The 22288-nt window shown below is 41.7% G+C and overlaps 1 protein-coding gene across 10 annotated transcripts in view; it reads left to right on the top strand.

Annotated features, from left to right (window-relative positions):
* Positions 1–22288, top strand: part of LOC136676432 (splicing regulator ARVCF-like) — a 292709-nt gene that overhangs the window by 166013 nt on the left and 104408 nt on the right. For all 10 annotated transcript variants that reach the window (XM_066653451.1, XM_066653446.1, XM_066653445.1 and 7 more), the window contains one exon: positions 20782–20940. In XM_066653451.1, the coding sequence (XP_066509548.1) occupies positions 20815–20940 (126 nt within the window). In that variant the 5' untranslated portion in view covers positions 20782–20814. The remainder of the gene's footprint in view (positions 1–20781; positions 20941–22288) is intronic.

Genomic DNA, 22288 nt, shown 5'->3' with positions numbered 1-22288 from the left:
GCTAATTCTGGTTGATTTGGGGGGAGAAAAATAAAATAAATTAGCTTGCTTCATGAGGGAGGCAGATGTTGGAGTTGGAGTGTGTTCATTTGTAGTTGATGGCAGTGCGGCAACTCTGAAATGAGCCTAAACTGATTTGGCAGCTGTGTGCTGCGACCCTGCGTATTGCTCTTCCTGGAATCTTTTCCGTAAACTGACGGAGCGCACCGGATATCTGTGACAGCACACAAACACACACACACACGCATTAACAATGCAACAGAAAGGAAGAAGTCTTTCTTCAGTGCAGGAGGCTGCTCTCTGCACTAATGGGCACTGAAATCACGTTGGCTGTGGACAGCTGGGATGGATGGTGGCACTGCAGGCTTTGTGCCAACCTGAGATCATCATCAGCATCCCCATTGTCATTATCCTTATGTGTCTACAACAATTTCAGTCAGATTCACTGTTGTTTGGACTGAGATTTTCTTATTGCTGCCATATCAATACCTCGTAACATCGTGCTGATAAATAGACCAATAATAATGGCTTGCGATTGCTTGGAGTAAAGAACTAGAAACTTGTTACATGCTGCAATGTCTTACTGACTGGAAGGCCTCTAGTCTCTCAAATTAGTTCCAGCTAGGTCAGAACGACCGGTTTCAGTTCCTTTAGTTCAATGTGAGAGCCCAGGAGTAAGGAGCAGAAACGCTGGTTTTTAGTCATTTTTGCTTGGTTCTCTTACTTCTATGTTCTCATTTTCTCCATATCGTTGCTGTCCAACCATCTTCGTTTTTGTCCATTTTTAGTTTACTACATAATTTGAACACAGAAGCTGTCCTTCACACTTTGTGAATATTTCATAATGAACAGACCAATAGAAATGCTCCAAAATTACTTGAAATAAAATCTTTTACATAGACTTCAATTGAAATGTAAAGGTTTTTTCCTTCCCAAGTAAAATTGCTATTTTGGAAGATGCATGTTTTTGATTGGACAGTGACAATATGTAATCAGTACTCATTTCCCTTTGTTTTTTATTTTGTTTTTTTCCCCATTTAACCTTGCCATTTTGTGCTTTTCCACTGCATTGTACTTACTCAGCTCATCTCTACTTGCGTGTTTTTTTTTCCATTAGGCAAATTTTATCATTTTTAATGGAGAAGTTACCAGGGCCCAAGCCCCAAGAGGTGAGTAGAGCCGAGTAGAGTCAAGTAGAGCAGGTACCTTGCAGAGGAAAAGCACCATTTGTGCTGTCACATACAGTACCAATCAAATGTTTGGACATGCCCAATCAGGGAGGGTTTCTTTAGTTTTGGGCCATTTTCCATATATTGTGAATGTACAGTAGCAGTCAAAAGTAAAGACATTTTCTCATTCTATGGTTTTTCTTTGTTTTTTTTTTCTTATACTTAGAAGATGTGTTCAAACTGTAGACTGGTCCTGTAAACACAGGTCCAACTCTGTGATTAGAGCGACTCAGACAAAGAGGCGAGACAAACCTAAAGCCTCTGAACCTTACATAATAAGTAGCATAATGTTAGAACAACTTGTTTTACCCCACAATTACTGACTTGGGTAGATCTCAGCAAATAGACTAAGTGGGTTAATTGATAGTTTATGGTTGGGTAGGAGCCCAAAATGAATGTGCATATATGTTATGACAACATATCAACTTATTTCTCCTTTGATTACAAGGTCTCAACATCTTGCTTATGACATATAAACCCCTTAACCGTCTTTGCAGAAGCGTTGGCTTATCTTTCTGATTAGCTGAAGTGTTATAGCCTTATTCCAGTCTTGTCCAGGTTCACCAAATCCTGGTGACTGTCTTGGATGCCTTGAAAGAATTATGTTGATACTGTTATTATATGTGCCCTTTGAAAGATGCAGTGTTTCATAATGTGTTTATAACTTAAATTAACTAAGAAATGATGAAAGAACCTGTTAATATTTAAGTTTTAAGATGAAACTGCTCCCGCAAAGTTTTCCGCATGTTTTCAGCTCTTTAATCTTTCCAAAATGCGGCTCTTCCACCTCGTTGTGATCCTTCCAAACATAAACAGGCAGTTCGGAGGATTCAAATCAGGTTCTTTGTGTTTTTTTGACCCCGCTGGCTCTTGGCTCACGCTTTAAAGGCCCGTGTATGAATTTTAGGAGGGTAAACATGACTCGCCTCTCTCTTTCAAAGTTTAAGAGCCAGGCCTGCCACTTTGTTGTTTGTGAAATGCTTGAAAGATGCATGAGCACGTTTTCTAAGCAGATAAATTTCAAGCAGAAGAGAGGAACGGAAATCAAACGAAACCAAACAACCGCGGTCTGTAACGCTAAAGCACTTTCTCATCCTGTCACCGGGCAAAGTGACGTGCTGAAAGATGCCTATCTGTACAAGGTCTGCTGAAGACCAGTTGTCTGTTGTCTTGCATTTAATTATCATAGGGGACGAATGGGAAAGCCAGAAAGAGAGAGAGGTAGAGACCCCGAGGGTGGAAAACATGGACATGGCTTGGGTGGCGTGTACTGAAAAGGCTGTTTGAGCAAGGCCGCTTAAAACCTCAAAGGAGATAATCCATATTTCATCTGCATCAATACCACCCCTCCCAGCCGCTGCCATCCCCAACACACAAACCCTGGGCCAAATCCCAGCCACCTGCAGCAAGAGGCAGGCCAGCCAACAACATTAATACTGCATGACTTTGAAATTAAGCTCCAGCGGTCCAGTATTGTCCTGCTTTTTCACAGAAGGTCTGGTCCTTGGACTCCAGAGCAGGGCTCAGAAATTTAAATTTAAAAGAGTTAAAAGCACTTTTTTTTTTCTCTCACCTTGAGCTGAGCTGATATTGTTTAATGTGTTCCTGTCTTCCAACATCAACAAAACCTTTCTAAACTGCTCAGACCACAATGATAGGTTATTTCCACTCAATAAACAAAAGCACGTATGAAGAAGTAACTTCAAAGCGAAATAATTATGTTTTTTGGACAAAACTCCACGGTGGGTTGAGTTTCTATGGTGTTGTGTGTGTGCTACTAGCGGAATGGACCTCCTATTGACTGCATCATTTGTTCTGAGACCTCACGCTTACTGTGATTGGTCCTAATCACTATGCCGTTTGTTCTGACACCCCCCACCCCAACTTGTTCTCGTAGCGTCATTTGTTCTGAAAACTCAGATCAGACTGTGATTGGCTTTATCAATGCATCATTTGTACTTGTATTTTTTATTTTTATTTTTTGCTCTTATATTACTGCCCTAAAGGATCTGGTTCTTGATATGGATCGGACTCTTATTTACTCATCTAACAAACACCTCGACTGTCTGCAGGTTGTTTTCACATTAAAGCTAAGATTACATAACGCCAAACGTCCAAATGGCATCTATTTTATATCACTAGTGCGATGCGCTCTGTTTGACTATTCCCATGTGCTGGGAATTTAAGAAAAACACCTTCATGTATTTTTAAAAGCTTAATCTCTCTTTTTTTTTTTTGGGTAGCATCAAGTAATGAGCAAGTTTAACAGCTCATGCCTAGGGCAGCGTTCAGTAGCAGCCTACAGACCGAGACGGAAGCACAGAATAAACACAGAGAGAGAGAGAGAGAGCGCATGCAGTTGTTTTCGTACGTGGAGTAGTTCCCGTTCCCTGTAGCCAAGCATTCAGAATGCATTAGCCACGCCTGGCCTATTAGTTTATTAGCCACAAGCTCTTTTGTTGTGTGTCATTAATCTATGATTAAAAATCTAAACAAGCAATTAAGAGGCAATATTCCAGAAATCAAAATCCAATCCAACTCTAATCAAAAACACCTTCTGAGCAGCCCCGCTGAAATGGAATGGCAGCGGAGTGGAATACATTACAGGTAACAAGGCTCTGCTCTCTCTCTCTTTCTCTCTCTCTCTCTCTCTCATGCTCTCTCCCCCCACCCCATTGGTTAAAGACACCATTAAGACTGGCAGCTTTGTTGTTTGCTTGTTAGCTCACTTACTTGTGTGGGTACAGTATAATAAACTGTTAACCATAGACAGCACACAGGAATCAACACATATTGTTTGCTCTAATACACTATCTAAAGTAATGCCAGTGGCTGCAGTTTATTTAAATAAATACTGTAAGTTATGTTAGCACACAGTGTAAAAACGAATAGACAAAGGACAGTGAATGGAACCCAGATAAAAGACCCAGATTAAAAGGAGCCAAAGGACGTAAATGTATGTGTGACATATGTGTAGATTCAGGGCAGCAATAAATTACCACTTTTTACAACAGTTAGTTCTGAGCAAGTAATTTAATTGGACAAGTGACCTTCCATGAGCACTGATACAGAGTATAATAGCGTTTTAACTTTGTGTGTATCACTCCACTGTACAGAAGTGTTCTATTAACTGAGAGAGAGAGAGAGATGTAAAGAGAGCTCTGCAGCTGCTACTTTGGATTTCAGGCAGGTTTTAAATCACTAAGCTGTGTTCAGAGGGCAAAACGCCTTATATCTATAGCAGGAGGCAGATTCTGCTGTCTCTGCTTGATCTGATTGTGTTTAAAAAAATAAAATTCCAGTTGATCCTATAAACACCACAAAAACTGACATCACTCCGCTCACAAAAGCTGGCTTGTGGAAATATAGACCCTACCCAGTGCCGCAAGCTGGTGTGAAGGAAAATGTTTTGGTATCCCTTAGCAACAGTCCAGTCCCAGTTCAGTTGCACAGTGAGGGCAGAGATAAATACAAATGTAAATTCTCTCTCGTCTGATGCTGCTTAAAGCAACACTAGGTATTATTTTTACCTTAAAATCACAGCTTCAAAATCATTGTGATACATCACTGGCCTGTAATAGTGAGAACAGGAACTCTGTCTTGTGCTACATGGGACTCAGCAGTGCAGAAATGGCACTATGTAATTTTTGAAGGTGGGCAGGAAACCACCCCCCAGGACAGTGTTGTAAATGTGAGTTGTAGAGGGAGGTCAAGAGCTAAAAACACCAAATCCTACCTAGTGTTTCTTTAAATATATGGTGTATTACAGGGTACAACTTCCTACAGGTGCTTGAACAGTAACTTTTTTTTACTTATACTTGTTATTATTGTTTGTTTTTTATCAGAAATGCTACTCAGTGACTATGTATGCGATGACAACATGGGGGGCATTGCAAAATCCATGTTAAGCTTGAAGCTGCAAGTGATTTCTAAGGCAGGCAATGGTGCTTCCTGTCAGGAATTCTAGGCCAGATCAGGATATCCTCACCATCAGGACGACCGGTCCCATGTTCTGCTCCATCATTGCCTCTGTTTCTCATTTGCTCAGCTGGACCTAACTCAGACACAGCTGGTTGTAGTCAGACATGGCTCACAGACTGGAATCTGAAGGCTGCAACATGTGCATGTGACTGACAGGTTGTGAGCCGCACACACCAGGAATGGGTTACAGACCCTTTCAAAGGCTTGATGACACACGTAACGGATGATTATCAAAGACCTTTCCATGTTCTGCAACATAAGAACCATTGGATCTGTGCCAGAAACTCCTAACTCTAAGCTAGATTTAATGTGCTGTCAAGAAGGAGCTGTTTATACGTAAGCAACACAAGTGCTAACAGGCCACTTATTTAGAAGCACTTACCTTGCCTCTTTGGTCACTAGGGTTCAGTTGGGGAATGTGGTCCACGCTGCCTAAACTGGGGCCCATTGCTTTACAAGGTGGTCTACATGGCGTTACCTCAGCAGCCCCCCGTAGCCACCTGTTGGTATAATTAGTGTTCCCTGTTCTCAGTCCCTTCATCAGCAGCTATCAGTCAGGAGGATGTGGAGTTGACAGAGGGAATGTTAGGTTCATATTTAATGATGATCTGAGCAATGTGCTTGTTACATATTAGCTTATAACTCCTGTAAACTTGCCATTTTGAAGATATTAGGTTTTGGGTTTTGTGGCAACAGCAACAATATAACCCACAGACAATAAACAGTGGTCAGCTTTAGTGCGACCAGCTTCCTCTGTACTAAAGGTCCTGTTATGTATTTGCTTGTTTGTTTGTTTTTCTTTTCCTTCCTCAAGAGAAGTCTGCAGTGGCGTTATCCACACTTCTGTTCACAAATCCAGTCAGAATCTGGTTAAATGTTCTGTGTAATCCCAGACCCATTTATTGATATTTAAGGTGACCTTCAAACTAATAAAAAAAGAAATAAATAAAATGTTTTTTGTAAATTTCTGAGGATGTTTCCTCACCATCTGCATGCTCAAAACTGGTCTAATATGTTTTTACGAAGGCCTGGTAAAAAATCCAATATGGATCCAATATGGCTGCTTTCAAGATGGCGGCCATGCCTTGGACATAGCCTAAAAGATAGGCCCTTTCACCCATTACTTGCTGGGGTATTCAGAGATGTCATTTTCCCTTTCATTTCTGAAATAAAAGGGTGGCCTACAACATTTGACTCACCCTGTATAGTATCTACATACACTTATTGATATACTACAATACCATAGCTAGCTTACATTTTATTTAATAGTATTTTATTTTTTAATTCCAGTTTGAGTGTTTAAGCGGGTGCAAACTGACTGCAGATTGTGAAGGTTTATTCACGCAAGGCAGGAACACACCCTGCAGGGGGCACCTGTCCTTCACAGGGCGACACACACTCGCACCTACGGACACTTTTGAATGGCCAATCCACCTACTCACGTGTGTTTTTGGACCATGGGAGGACACCGGGCACCCGGAGGAAAGCCACACGCACCAAACACCTTCCAGACAGTCACCCGGAGCAGGGTTCGAACCCACAACCTCCAGGTCCCTGTATGAATGTGACACTACCTGCTGCAACACCGTGCCACACTAGATGGTGAACGTGTGAGATTTAACAGCATTTTAAATAGTATTATCTTCATAACTTTATATTAACAAACAAATACAATCTATTTGAACTCAGTCAGGTTAGTGCCTTTCTGGGCACATCTGGAGGCAGCATCCTAAGTCTTTACCGAGGACACTCCCTACCTAGTCTACAGCCTAGGCTTTGGAACACAGCTAAAGAGAGAGGGTCTTTTACATTTGCTGTGACTAAAAGGCTATTGTATGTTTCTTCCTCCTGCTCAACATTGTACAGCTCTGACTTCAGATCCATTTCATCGCTGTAACCCCTGCAACCCCCCCGGCTGTAATTCACCGGCTGTTACAATGACTGAGGGTCCTTCCTGTTCCTTGACGCTTGTCTCGGGGCATGGGCTCACACACTGTCATGGCTCTGCGGCCCCCTGTTCACACACGACCCAAACATTCACACACACTCAGAGTGTAGCATATCAGCACACGCTGATTTAATTTGGTTTGACTAGCCCAATATCACAGAGAGAAAGTGTGTGTGTGTGTGTGTTCCTCAATCTCCCTCTAACCAGCTGTATTCCATGTTATGGACAGGAACAATATTGTCAGACTCTGCTGACATTTTACCCTTTATGTAACTGACTCTCGGCCCCAGGGGCCTGTTAATGTCTGCCACGGGGTCTGGAGGAGAAGAGGGGATACAGGAGGAGTACTCTCTCCACCCGTCCTCTCTCTCTCTGTGTGTAGTTACTGGGGTTTCGGGTTTCAGGTGCCTGTGGTGGTAGATTGCAGCTGCTCAGCCAGGGCAGGACTGTGCAGAAAGAGCAGCTCCACTGTGCTGCTGTAATACACTTCTGAAGACAGGCAGATTGGATCATGACCATATTAAGGTCTTATCTTGTTTTCTTTATGAGAATGTTGTTGTTGATTATTGCTGTTGTTGGTAAATCAAGCTGTTCCCCTTTCAATACATTAGTTAAAGTGTGTTTACTTAACATCCCACACCCTTAACATCTTACATTAACACGCTTAACATGCTCATGGACTACTGTCATTTTATATTTAGTTTTTTCAAATTAAAGTCCTGACATTATTTTGCAAAATTATTCATGCATTCATTCATTATCTGTAACCCTTATCCAGTTCAGGGTCGCGGTGGGTCCAGAGCCTACCTGGAATCATTGGGCACAAGGCGGGGAATACACCCTGGAGGGGGCGCCAGTCCTTCACAGGGCAACACAGACACACACACTCACACACATTTTGGAGTCACCAATCCACCTACCAACGTGTGTTTTTGGACCGTGGGAAGAAACCGGAGCACCCAGAGGAAACCCACGCAGACACAGGGAGAACACACCAACCCCTCACAGACAGTCACCCGGAGGAAACCCACACAGACACAGGGAGAACACACCACACTCCTCACAGACAGTCACCCGGAGGAAACCCACGAAGACACAGGGAGAACACACCACACTCCTCACAGACAGTCACCCGGAGCAGGAATCGAACTCACAACCTCCTGGAGCTGTGTGACTGCGACACTACCTGCTGCACCACCGTGCCGCCCTTTTGCAAAATTAATTAAAAATAAATAAACAAACAAACAAAAACAATTATTTTTGCACACCCAAAATAAATATAATATGGCTTTAAATCTTTGCTTTGACACATTATTATTATTATTATTATTGTTATTATTATTAAACTACAATTCTTTGTACTATGCAACTGTTACCATAGAATGACACGAATGAGAGAATATTTGAAGTTTGAATTACAATTAGTCATTGCATAAAAACACTTTTAAACGTTCCTAATAGATCTATATAGAACTCACGATTCTAAATAGAAGCTTTGCCTTTAATAAAGAACCCTTGAAAAGCCCTTTTTTAAAAAGTTACTTCAAATTTCACTAAAGCATATTTATTAATCTCATAGAGAATACCAGCTTAGGATAGGAGCTCCTTTTATCTGTGTGCCGTGATCACCTCTGGGTAGTGAAGTGCTTGGTTAATATATGGACGAACAACCCGACCAACACCAGGAATGAGAACACTGGAGACAGCAGCTCTTTGGTTTTCCGGTTGTTTACTTCTCACACTAAAGTACTGGAACACAAGGACCAAAACAAAACCAGTCACTGTTTCAGTTTCCCAGTTCCTCCCTCTCCTCAGCTTTCCCTAGCCCTTTATACCCACTAGGGTGCCTTTGCCAGGTGATTCTCGCTGAGAGCACCACTGAGGCATCAGAGCCAGACTGACTGAGGAGAGTCATGAGGCCAAATCTGGCCTCAGTCCATGTGGCTTAAGGCTTGGCTCCGAGCTCTGCTTCCCAGGTTGAAGTCGTTGCTTCTTCCCAGGCTGTGGGGCATGGCCAGTGGCGAAGCTATAATGAGCTCCCTCCATCCTGCCTCAGGGCGCTCGGTCCGCAGTCGTATTGCTGCTTATTAACTGACTGATTGTTGCAGAATTAGCGCTCTTTGAAGGGACTGAAGGGGGTAAAAGGTGGGGGCAGTTGAGTGCGGAGATTGTGGGAGGTTTGAATGTTTCCTCTGCATCACAGGGTCTTTTTTTGGTGGTAGACAGTTGGAGGAAATGGTGGGGAGTATAGGTCTAGTATTCCTTTTGCTCATCCGCCTTATGTCTCCACTGATATTTGTCCCTCCCCACTGCTGAGTTCATCTCTCTGTCCCAGTGTCTTATGTTATTTACTCTGTCTTCCTCTACTGTTTTATCCTATTCTTACTCTCTCTCTGTCCCCATGCATTTCCCCAATCTCTCTCTCTCTCTCTCTCTCTCTCTCTCTCTCTCTAAATGTATTTTGCTGTTCCTTCTTTGCATCTCATCTTTCTATTTTTTTTCTCCCATTTTTGCACCCATTTCAAGCTCTCATTCTTCCTCTCTTGCTTTTTCCCCCCTCTTTCTTCCTTTGTCTTGCTAGGGCTCTCTTTTACTGTCTCTCCCTCTTTTTTCTGTCTCTCCCTCTCTCTTTCAGTCTGTTTTGTGTGTTTCTTGCTTTCACGTTTGTATTTCCCTTGTCCTTCGTTTCTTTCTCCCCCTTTCTCATTTGTGTGCATCTCTCTCTCTCTCTCTCTCTCTCCCTCCCTCTCACTTTCCCTCTCTCGCCCCTCGCCTCCCTGTCAAAATAAACAGCCCCACTGCTAAAAGCTGTTACTCCACCCTAGGCTCTGGTGGGCTCCATTGTTTTCGTACTACTTTGTAGTATTCAGTGGCTGCTGTTTTTCGCGGGGGGTTTTGGGGGTGTTTTGTTTTTGTTCTGCATTTCACCTTGTGTTTCCACAGCTCTACCGGTCAACAGTGGTGAATAACGTCCTGGACATGAAGACCGGCGTACATTCCACCGCTTTCACACCCTCCCTTTCTCCTCTCCGAGTGTGTACACCAGTGTGTGTTGTTTTTTTCTCAAGCTCTACTGTAAACCGCAGAGTTCCGGGAATGCTCACGACGTGTGTGTAACTTGGACTCGGACAGGGGTTGATTCTTTCCAGATGTTCTTGAAAAAAAAAAGACTATATCCCCAAAAAATATTTTGTTCATTTTGCGGACCATAGGCTCCTTGGAGCCAGCCCATGAGCATGGATTGTTCAGATGGTACTCGTGACGTGATAATGAAATAGCATCGGTCTGGTCTTAGTAGTAGAAGCAGAACCAGGGCTGTGATTGGTCTGTGGAGCACTTCAGCCAGTACTTGCTCTCTCTGGGCAATTTTGTTTATTTTGAACCATTTACATTTATATCATTAGGCAGACATTCTTATCCAAAGCAGCTTACAATGCTTAGTAGAATGTAGTGTTAGGAGATGTGCCCGGTGAATTCTTATTTGGACTTTTCCAGACGGAGCTGTGGACCTTCTGCATGGAAATCCATGACATTGTCCACTTTAGTACATTAACTACACAGTGATGAAAAGGTGCAGACCCCATATCCATATTGTTATCTTATTTGTGTGAGGGTTTATTTGTTTATTTTAGGTTTTAAAAAACCCAAATGGATGTGGTGGCTAGGGATGATGGAGGAACGCGAGCAGGAACAATGATGCACCCTCCGAAAAACTGTCAGTGTGGCGGGACTCTGTGTTCAGTGCTTTTAGTCAAGGAAAATAATTGTACCATATTTTATATATTTATTATTAATTGTAGAAATTGATGTTGCGTTAAATTCATACAGGTGCGGCACGGTGGCGCAGCAGGTAGTGTCACGGTCACACGGCTCCAGGGACCTGGAGGTTGTACGTTCAAGTCCCGCTCCACCTCTTTTTATCTCCAGGACCTTTTTTTTTTTTTTTTTTTTTTTTTAATTAACTGTTTTATACTGAAATATTATAGATGCTCAGCTCTTTTTCTGAAGAAGAGAATGTAATGAAATTTCAGGGAACACCACTGTTGTACATTTTAAAGTACATTTCCACTGTTTGTACCTGACCATACATTTTTAGAGACCATTTTAGAGATCTGACAGAAATCAGTGTCACAACTACTGGTTTAGTTCAGTCACTTACGGTTACTTTTAAGGAAATTAGCATCCACAACATTAGTGGAGAATTCACCAGTGATAAACAGTGTTGCTGTTGTTTTTATTACCGTTTCTTTGACCCTAGTGTGCACCTAGTGGCTGCATGTCCCATATTTTCTTTTACTGTGTACATACATTAACTGTGGGGTTGTGTCTAGGAAAACTGTTGTTTCTTGATGTATCTATATAGATGCATTTATTATGTGAAGTAAATAGGAAGGTACTTTATCTGCTTGTTATGGCACTAACTGAGCATTAAAAACACAAGATGCCCTCCCAGAAAAGTGGGAGTACAACTCACTAATTCATGACTCTGTTTTTATCCTTCCCCCTCCCCCTCAAAGACACTTTTGGTTTGTTGGTGTGTTTGCTTCTGTAGTTTTGCCTTGATTTGTAGAGAAAGGACATATGTGATAAACGAGTACAACAATAACAGAATCCTCAGCGTACAGCAGCCTGAGCCAGGTTTAACCATCCTTTCCTCCCTTCCTTCCATTTCCCTTCAGAAAACCCTCATTTACTAAGGTCTTGTCTGTGTTTGCACTTGACCATCCGTTACCTATGATCCCCTAAAAGATTCTACCCCTTACTCACTCCCCCTAACACCACCATTCTGCTCCATTAACACCGTTCTCTGTCCTGGGCTCCTACTATGACCCCAGGCTGGGATAGCCCTGGCCTCAACTCTCCTTCTGTGCAGAAAAAGTGTGAAACCTTTGGCTGCTGCCTTCCACTCTGGGCTCCTTTGAGCTTCCCTTATGGCTGTTGACTCCACTGACCCCAAACAAGCCTCTCTCATTTTTAACCCTTAAAACCTTTCAGCGTAGTTGTGCCAAAATTCCCTGTTAATTTTGCAACAGACTGCTTCTCAATTCCTTAATGGAGGGGGTACATTTTTATTTCAATGACATTGATCTAATTACAAAACTCTGTTTTGTCAAAATGGACCCCTTCATTCTCTGTAAATATGTAGAAAAATGGCTACCTTGTACATGGCTCGCATATAGTTTTGTTTTGTAATTCGTGCTTTAATCAGATTTCCACTTTAATTTATTAGGGATATGTGTGGCCTAATATCCCCTGTTCTACTGTATAGGAGTTTTTAAAGAGTTATTTATGGACTAGTAATTCCTAAGGTACTGAGATTGTTTATAGACTAGACTCACCTTGGCTTTTTGCTTTCTTTTTTCTTTTTCTTTTTCCTTTAGTTTAAAGCAGTTTAATTTTAAAGCCATTGCTGTGCTTTCCAAAGTCTGCGATTCCTCTTGGGGGGATCGGGGGAAAATTTCAGCAGGGAGCCGTTGAAGTGGTAATGAACCAGGACCCAAAAAGCGAGTAGAGCTGGATAGAGTCGAGTGGTGAATGTACCATGCAGTGGAATTAAGCGCCATAATCTCTTGTGGACTCTCTGTGGACAATTATTGTTGTTGTTTGTGAGCTATGTCCCGTATTTTGTTGTATAGCTCTGTTTGTTGTGGTATTTTATTGACCAATATCCCTTGGTGTGTTGATGTGTTCACTGATGTTGATTAAAGAATAATACCCCCAACTTTACTGCGTAACATAGCAACTTGCAGAAAACTGCAAAATGATAAAGAAAACTGTTATTTGTGTATGGTTTGCATCCACATAAAGACTAGCACGGACTCCTGATTGCTGTCATTGCCGCTCCAGAAGCTGGCAGGGCAGCAGGTTGCACAGAAGGGGCAATGGGCAAATTGGACGATGCAAGGTTATTCAAACTCTCTTTGCGAGGGGATTAATTGTGTAAAAGCCCAGTAATGATCTCGGCTCCAGGCCCGACTCTAAATCCTGTTAGCTGGAGTGCAGTGTGTTACTGGAAGAGCTGCTGTTGCTCAGGTGATGTAAGGTGACCACAATGGAGAAGGAAGAACAAACCCTTCATGTAGTTCCCTTCATAACATTCTATCAAAGTGGTAGTGGGTAATGCACTGGATCTGGTTATATTTCTAAAGATATATGACTGCGTGCACAATACGTTTAAACATTTAAGACTATATTAAGATAGTAATATTTAGAAAGACATAGAAAATGTGATCCTTTATACTGCCGTCTAAACCTGAACTCTAATTCCGAATAAACATTAAATGGTTAAGTTCCTGGATATAATTTATGCTTCATTTTAAAGTCCATTCAATTCTTTGTAACATTATTCGTAGAACACCTCAAAGGAACCAATACTCACAAACAAAGGAAGAGCAGTGTATAATGGCAGAGCAGTGTATAAACAAATGGCATTGTCTTAACCAATACCAATACGAACGAAGAACTGTAGCGTCATAAGGCTAGTTTGTATTGTATTGACATGTCAATAGAACAGTATGGTTCTTCTGTACCTTGTGTGTTCTTGAAGGCTGACTGATAGCTGACCGGAGAAAAGGATGATCTCATTTTTTAACAGCCAGTCATCTTCCTCATTTGCATATCTCCCTTATCTCCTCTTTCAATTTGTTACAACAAATGGGGGAAATGAATGTAATAAATGATCATGTCACACACAATTACCCTCCTCTCTTTGAAAATGTCAAGTTGATGAGCGGTCACTGGTCACAGCAAAAAGCAGAATAGATCTCACAAATGAACAAAGATGCCAGAATATGGAAGAGAGAGATCAGTCCCTTTATTATATTGCAGTTTCAGAACTGTTTTGAAGTATCTTTTTTTTAATTGGGAAATTATTGACCAATTTTTCTTTGCTGTAAATCTCTGTTGTTTAGTGTTAGTGGACCATTTGGGGGAAAAAAATGATAGCAACTCTTTTTTTCCCTCAGTTGATGGAAAGGCGGGTGTTCTTTGAGCTGTTGCTAGGAAACAAACCACACCTCCATTTTTTGAGCAGTTTAGTGCCTGTTCCATCCCCGGTCTCAACTGGACACAGAGCAGTTTGGACTATGCGCTGCTTACCAAATACCCCAGAACATCACAGAGCTGTCTCATGACCTTAGACAGGGTGCAATATTGGGGAACACAGGGCATGGAGTTATGCATGGTGTAGTCATAAATTGAAGCATATTAACAGGGTATTTGTACCCTCTTTGTGGAGGCTACTGCCTTTATTTTTCTAGGAAGGCTTTAGACAAGGTATTGGAACATTGCTGAGCTGCATTTAAATATACAAGGTCGGTTATTGGAATATTTATCCCAAATACTTATTGTGATACCACAAGTAAAGGTACCCCATCACTCCAGAGATCACATTTGTACTCCTCCACAGCCCAGTGCTAGGGGTGCTTTATACCCCACTGGCCAAGACGTGGCATTGAGCATGGTGAATTTAGGCCCCTGAGTGTCTCAATTTGTTGTCAACGCTTTTCTTTGGCAGTTCTGAAATCTGAGTAATCCTTAGAGGGAGTTCACTTTATGTCACCTTTGAAAATTTACCCAACTATGTATGTTAATTGATTTACACATGAACCTGACATAACAGATCAATTAATTATGATTCAGGCATGCAAATGCAATTAAAACAACTGGGAGCTTTAGCCGCCAAGAATGCCTTTTCATTAACAGTTATTTCCGCAAGTCATTACAAGAAATGTCAGGTGAGATATGTTTGATATGGATGTTGTAATTGAATAGTAATGGAGACCTGTGGAAGTTAGGACACAGCTTATTTATTTAAAAAATGTATGTAGTTGATTTAAAAAACTATCTACAGAACCTACAAATGACCCTGTAGATGCTATAAAGGCATAGTCATGGACTGCATTACGTTAACCACTACTTTCTCAGATGCCTTGATACATGATCCCTCAGAAACACTAGTTTGGGACATCTGAGCTTGAGACTTTAAACAGTCCTTTATTAGCTCATTTGCATTTCTCAACCTCCTTTCTCAGTGGCCTCCGATAACATTGAGAATGTAGCCTGTCCAAATATATATAGAAGCTGACACTTTAGATGTTGTTGAATTGAATTTAGGACTTATGCCACCACAGGAAATCCAAGTGGATGAATAATGGAGATAAATCCAGCCAATGGGATGAACCTTCAAGGCTTAAGAATATAAATAATTGGGCACATTTATCTCCATAAATACCGTCGATTGTCAGCTTACGTGAGGGAGAAACTACATTAAACAGCTTGCATTGCTATAACAAAACCCCAATATTTTACACTCTTTTTCTACTGCAGCTTAAGCCTTCTCTAAGCAGAAGCTCTAAAATATATAAATAGGAATGGAGCCATATCAGGAATAGAGCTATAATCTTTTGAATATGCAAACGAGTGTTATTGACCATTGTGTGACTGACAGCTTCATCAGATGAAGGCTGTGGAAATGCTGGAATGCTCGCCTGCCGTATTCACTACAGCTTCCTTTTTCCCTATTGTTCCTCGGTTCTTAAGACTTGTATGATGCTGGTGGTCAGTGACCACCTTTTATTTGTTTAGTAACAAAGACGGGGTAAATTGTGGTTTCCAAACTTGAGTTCAAAACATGATTAAAAGCAGAGTGAAACGGAACTCCTAACAATAGCGCTAATCTTGATTTGCACCTGATAAACAACTTATAGTAAATAAAACCTACGTATTACTAATTGAGTTACAAGCATTCACACTCAAGCTTGGCAATCTGAATCTGATGCCTTGCTCAAACTCATGATGAGATTGTGAGGTTTTTACTAGCTATTACATCAAAGGTGGGTAGTGCTTTTTTCAGTTGCAGACTCGCTATTATATCCCCAAGTTGAAATCTGCTGTTGTCTGTTAGCCCTTTTCCACCAATGAGGAAACAGTCTGTTCCCTCTCACAAACCTAATTTGGAACCGTTCGTTGTGTTTCCACAACATCAATGGGTTCCCATAAAAAGTTTATTCCCAGCTGGAAGATAAGAAGATTCGATTCTTTATCATGAATCGTGTTGGCGTACAAGGGCGCGTCACACTAAAGGAAGTCCCAAAAGAGCACAGAGCCTCAAATAAAGGGTCATCTTCATTCGTCATTAGCAGCATGTTACATTTTCCTCAGTGATGTGCAGGAAAATGCCTTGTGTGTGTTTTCTGAGGCTATGGCCGGAGAGGCTTGGATGTTTTTTCCGTTATTCTACACAAGCTCAGCAGGATAGCTCGGAAATTTCATTTACACACATCTCAGAACCCACTGTAAACAGTGGATAACGCGTGGCTTTGTTGTTTTATTACTGGCTCTGGCTCAGAGTTCAGCCACAGCGATGCTGGAACCGAGCAACACTGCAACGCCCTCATGGATGAGGTGTCCTTGGTTCCCTTCAAAAATGGTGAAAATGTGCCAGTTCGAATCTTGAACGGAACCGGTTCTGTTGGTAGAAAAGGGCTATGTATAGGAGAGTTCTGTGTCTCTCTCCCTGGCTCTGAAGCAGCTCTCGGCATCTCTCCCTGAAGGCAAAGTGGAATAGGAGGAGGAGAGAGCTGCTTGGAGGTGGCAAGTAAAATGGATGCATAAAATGGATGCCTGCACTGAGGATATAAACCCTTTGACTAAACTTTGGAGGTGTGAAAGAACAGCGTGGACACAGAGAACCTGCTAAATATGCCATTACTATTAATGCTGGAAGTGAATAACTCCTTCTTAATGGCTGTTCTGAATGGAAATTATATATAAAAAAAGAAAGCTGTCTCTGACTTCTGTATTTATCAAAGATATACAGTATGCTCCTCTTAGCAGCCTGCCTGCCCCCTTATCACTGAAACATAGCAGTCATATCCCAGGCCTTTGAAGCAGTTATGTTTAAGGATTTGAAGTAAAACAAATGTCAGCGGTCAAACCATTCTGGAGAGTTCTGGGCTGTAAATGTACCAGTGGCTAAACGTATTTTCGAAGACAGCCCAAAAAAAGACAGACGGGCAGACAGGCATAGGTCAGAAGGCTGGCGGTGTAATAATATGTTTAGGGAGCTGTAAGGGAGTGTGTGTGTGTGTGTGGCTGTCCCCCCATGCTGAGCGGATCAGTGATGAAGGCTGTGGAGCATGAAGCTCAGGTTTGAGCTAATCCACAGCCTGCCCCCCCCCCCAAAACTCGATCTGTCCCCCGGTCTGACGTGAAGAACTGAAGCTTCTTGTGGGGCTTCCCTTTTTAGCAGAAGCTGAGTGCTTTGTTTTGGTGGTAGGAGGTGCTAATCCCCTGGTAGAATGTGTGACGCTCTGCTATGTAGCCTGCACCCGAGTCTCTGGAAAAATACAGTGAATCTTTAGGAGTCAGAAAAAGCTTGGGGTAATTTTTGTCATGAAATAATAACAATTTTGTCCATGTTTTATCTCCTTCATTCACCCATTAGCTAGGTCTCTCCATTACATGATGCTGCTAAGCTAACAGGGTGAAGATTAGCCTAAACCTCTGACAATTTTACAACGTCAGATGTGTCACTATGCTTTCAGTTGAACACTAACTGCCAAATCCTTTACATCAGACTGCAGAAGATGCAATCTCCATGTTGTCAGTGTGAAGCTATGCTATGTAGCCTATGTAGCCCCACACCTGTCTTTGGAAAAATGGGGTTTCAATTTGTAAGATACTCTAAAGTTATCAGTTATTGGCTGTGATAATTAGAAACTCTTTCTCTAATTGTTGCATCTTTATCTAGTTTATATCTCACTTCCACATGCTACACAGTGCTAACGTGGATTGTGACAACTAGCATAATTTTCCCCTCACATCTTTTCAAACTGAGGCTACTACAGTGTCATTTGTCTCCACACCCTTGGAGTACAGCAATGCATTAGTACAATAGAACATTAGTAGACATCCTGCAGTGACGGGTATGATAAAGGACCATCCTGCACACCCAGTAATATACAATAATATAGCAACAATCTTCTAGATCGATTAGACATGGGATGTGCATTCACCCTGAGCAGGGTATCAAGGCGTATTCTGTCCTGTTGAAAGTGGCTAGTTTATCCACAACATTATACCACCTGCTTTTAAAACAATGCAAAGACAGAGATATATTTTTCCAAAATGCTAATTACGTGACCAAGCTCTGTGAGCCTGCACACTGAATAATAATCACTGAATATCAACGGGTAGTTGTTAACCGTGTGATCCACTGAGTTTTCCTCTTAAGGCTAATGGCACTAAAATGACCATGCTACCCCTCAAACATCAGTCACTAACACTTTCCCTTTAGAGACCTATCACCTGTGATGGCTAATCCAGACACTTTGTAATCATTTATTCATTAAGCTGAGCCTATGCCTCTCTATTCCAGACGCATATGCTAAACAGCCTGATGCTAACAGCCCGATGCCAACGGCTTTCACATCCACGTCGGCTCTCGTCTCATTTGAAAGTCTGTGGGTTTTTTAGTTATTTTTTTTCCCCTCTCATCCACAGTTCAGCAGAGCATTCCCCTAAGCCAGTGTTGTTGTGGTCACCAGGCCGGAGAGGTGAAGGCAGTCTGCTGTAAAGAGAGCTGTGCTAGCGAACACTGTTATTCAAACTGACTGGGCTTGTCGCCCGAGTGCGTGAAATGACTGCACACATGATCTAGAGGTGAGAAGGGAACGTTTGCTTCCCGCTAACAGGCTCATCTGACTGACATCAGGGCTCAGAGCACTCAACACGGCGGCATTAGCATTGCAGAATATAAGACCCAATACGGGTTCGTTAGCAAAGTATACCAACAGTCGTCACATCATAAGGTTTTGATAATTATTTGAAGGAATTTCTGTTATTATTATTATAATTATTTGTTTACAGTTTTGTGTGAAATCTGTGCATCTACAGTAAGAATACAGAAGTCCTCACATAGGTCTGGCAGGACTGAAATTTGAGTGTTAAAGGTGTTAAATTACATTTAAAGGGACTAATGATAAGTTATTAGAGGATCAAAACTCAGAGAACACAGATTCACTGTTGAGTAACCAAGTGCTGTGTGGCTACCGCTAATGCTAATACCTGGCCTTAGGCATGGTGATCTTATGCTATGCTATGGCTGATCCAGAGTGTCCCAATGGGTATACCTTAAATCAGACGTGTTCAAAAATGATAAAAGATCATACAGTTTCTGTGCAGATTGAATATACATTTGAGACTTAAGAGAAATCATAAGACCCTTAACAGCCTCTTACTGACTCATTCAGAGCTTTTTTTTAACAGTTTTGAGGGTTGTTTTTTTTTTTTTCAAGAATTCAAGTGCTTAGTAGGAGGCACTTCAGCTTAGAAGCCTTTTCCTCCATCGGTTCAAACTCCTCGCTGACTTCAGAGTGAAAGGAAAACTTTGTGTTTGGACTTTGCCACTTCTCAGCAGGCTGGAGCAGTCAAGCTAGGACCACTTCATCTGCCCACCCAACAGTTTCTTTTCAGTCTGAAGCAGTAATGTAAATCGCTAAAGTAAATGATCACAGAGACGGCCAGTGGATCACCGGGGCGTCTCAATGCCTTTTGAAATGTGAATGAGCAACAGCTAAACTCACCCTCATTAGCACACTCAATAAATAAAAATAAAAATAATAAATAAACAGCTCTCCAGGTGTTATACTTCGTTCTGGTACTTTCACTCTCTAAAACACTTTAGTTTAATTCGTTATATTCGTTGTCATCATTCCCTTGCTCTTTTTGAAACTTCAGGGCATTTCTGTCTTTTCCTGTCCACAAATATTTTTGGCGAATGGAGTCTGTCTAGAAGGTGTTTTTTGCTGGTGATTCTGTTTTTGTGTGTGTCAGAGGCACAAAGAGCTACAGGCTATTGTTTTAATCATTATCCATGCTTCGTCTTACCCATCATTCAATGCCTGTATACTGTTTGTCTCCCTAAATAACAAGCCCTCTTAAAATTCTCTAAAAGGAATCTGTGAATAATTCCTTAAAGTCAAATATTATAGTGAGGGATTTATATAACCTTATATCTTGTCCCTGTCTGACCGGTGAGCATGCAAAATACGCGCAAATATTCAAGAGCTTACTGTGACTATTAAAGCTAGGCCTAGAGAAATACTTATGTCTAAAATAATCTTTGTTTTTATTTCTGCCAGCTCCCCCTATGGGATATCAGATAGTATGTTGGTGCCAAACTTAGGCTGCATCCCAGCTGTGCACTACACACTAATACTATACAGTATATGCTATATACTTAGCTTAAACGTGTGAATGAGAGTACGCAACATATTAACACACATCATACCAAGCTGCAGCTGCAGGGATGACTACCATGTTTTTCAGTTTGAAGTTTGAAACTCAATCTCCCTTCACTCTGTCCCTCTGTCTAATATTTAGTGCAGTAGTGTAGTATTATGGTATATAGCTGAAGTGCACTATATAATGAGCAGGGCGCTATTTGGAACAGAGCCGGCATTTTCCAGACTTGAGAAGCTCCTCCCTTTCTGCTCATCTGTCCATGAGAATTAATTCTGTTGGTGGTCAGTCTGAACTGTTAGGCCTTCTGTTCAGTTCCTGATGGCCTATCCGATGTGAAATGTAGTTTGACCTTTGACCATTGTACGTCTTTTGCAGGAGCAGAGTCCCAGTAACCAGACGTCTCTGGCCATGATGCAGGAGCCTCAGGAGGTGGTGGAGGAGACTGTTACGGTTGAGGAGGACCCCGGCACACCCACATCGCATGTTTCAGTGGTGACATCCGATGATGGTACCACCCGTCGCACAGAGACCAAGGTAACCATGGTCACAGACAACTCAGATTGCCGTAAAGATGTATGGAACATTTTTAATGGAATATAATGCAATAATTCATGAACTAGACTCTAGTTTTTGTGGTTAACTGTGTTGATAACCCTGCATCAACACGGTGCTCTTATTCTCTGGTCAATTTATGAGCTCTCTTTGTCATATATAGCCAAAATACAGACTATATGGTACAAAACAGACTATAATCCATCTGTTTTTGCTAGGTCTTGGATGTAAACAAGGATTGGTGATAATTGACCATGTTGAAAGACCATGTGTTTAGGTTTTAGTAGTAAATTCGCAGTGTCCTGAGAGTTCGGATGGGTTATAAATATATATAATACTTCATGGTCTTCTACAATTAACAAGTATTTGAATCTTTCAGGTTTAGAGCATGTTTAGGAGTCCACGGTTACTACAAAGATACGCTCTTAATAAAGTGAAGAGAATGCAAAGTGTGGGTCAGCAGTCACAGCATTCAAACAATGATGTGAAATTATTTGAGAAGACGTTACTCTGCAGTTTTTGACCTCAGGACTGCTATTGACTTGATATTATTTGGGTGGTGGATCATCCTTGGCACTGTACAGACACTGATGTGGTGATGTGTGTGTGGGTGTGGGTGTTTGAGAGAGAGAGTGGCTTTGGCATAAGTGTACCACACACAGCAGTGCTTCTGAGGTTTTCAAAGTGGCAGCATCACTGTCGAGACTGGTCCAGTAGCCAAAAATATTCAGACAAGCACAGTTCTGTGGTGATGTAAATGTCTAAATGATAACACAAACAGATGGGGTACAGTCTCTAATTGTACTAAAGAGAGAGAGAAGTTTCCAGTAAATTGGAGAATGGGAAAATGACTAAATAACACACATCGCTGTTTTTATCTGGTTTTGCTTCGTCAACAGTAGAGGCAAAAACACGTGTCCAGTGTAGTTATCAAACAGGCCAAAGTGTGTGTGTGAGTGAGCGTGGTGGAACAGGGAACAGGGCACCCGCTGCTGACTCAGAATTCTAGAAAGCCCTGGCTTGGATCTCTAGCCGATTGGCCGCAGCTCCAGCGAGAAAATTCCAGCTGAGAAAGTTCCTACTCCAATCACCCATCTGTTTTAACAGTAGAGAGAGCACACGGAACTGAACAGAAAAAAACTTTCAGCTTGTCCAATCTGTACTTTACAGAGCTTGGGCTTGGCACTAAGAGGGATTAGAAACTGCCAAGGTGCAACAAAGAAAAGAAAATGTTGTTTGGCAGAATTTAATCGAACACAGAAAATCACTTCTTTGTTCTTAGTTCACGAGTCAAACTTCCAGAGTAAAAGCTTAATGCAGAGGGAACATG

The sequence above is a fragment of the Hoplias malabaricus genome, chromosome X2 (assembly GCF_029633855.1).
Source record: "Hoplias malabaricus isolate fHopMal1 chromosome X2, fHopMal1.hap1, whole genome shotgun sequence".
Lineage (NCBI taxonomy): Eukaryota > Metazoa > Chordata > Actinopteri > Characiformes > Erythrinidae > Hoplias > Hoplias malabaricus.
The sequence above is the reverse complement of the archived record's forward strand: the minus strand, read 5'-3'. Positions and strand labels throughout refer to the sequence as shown.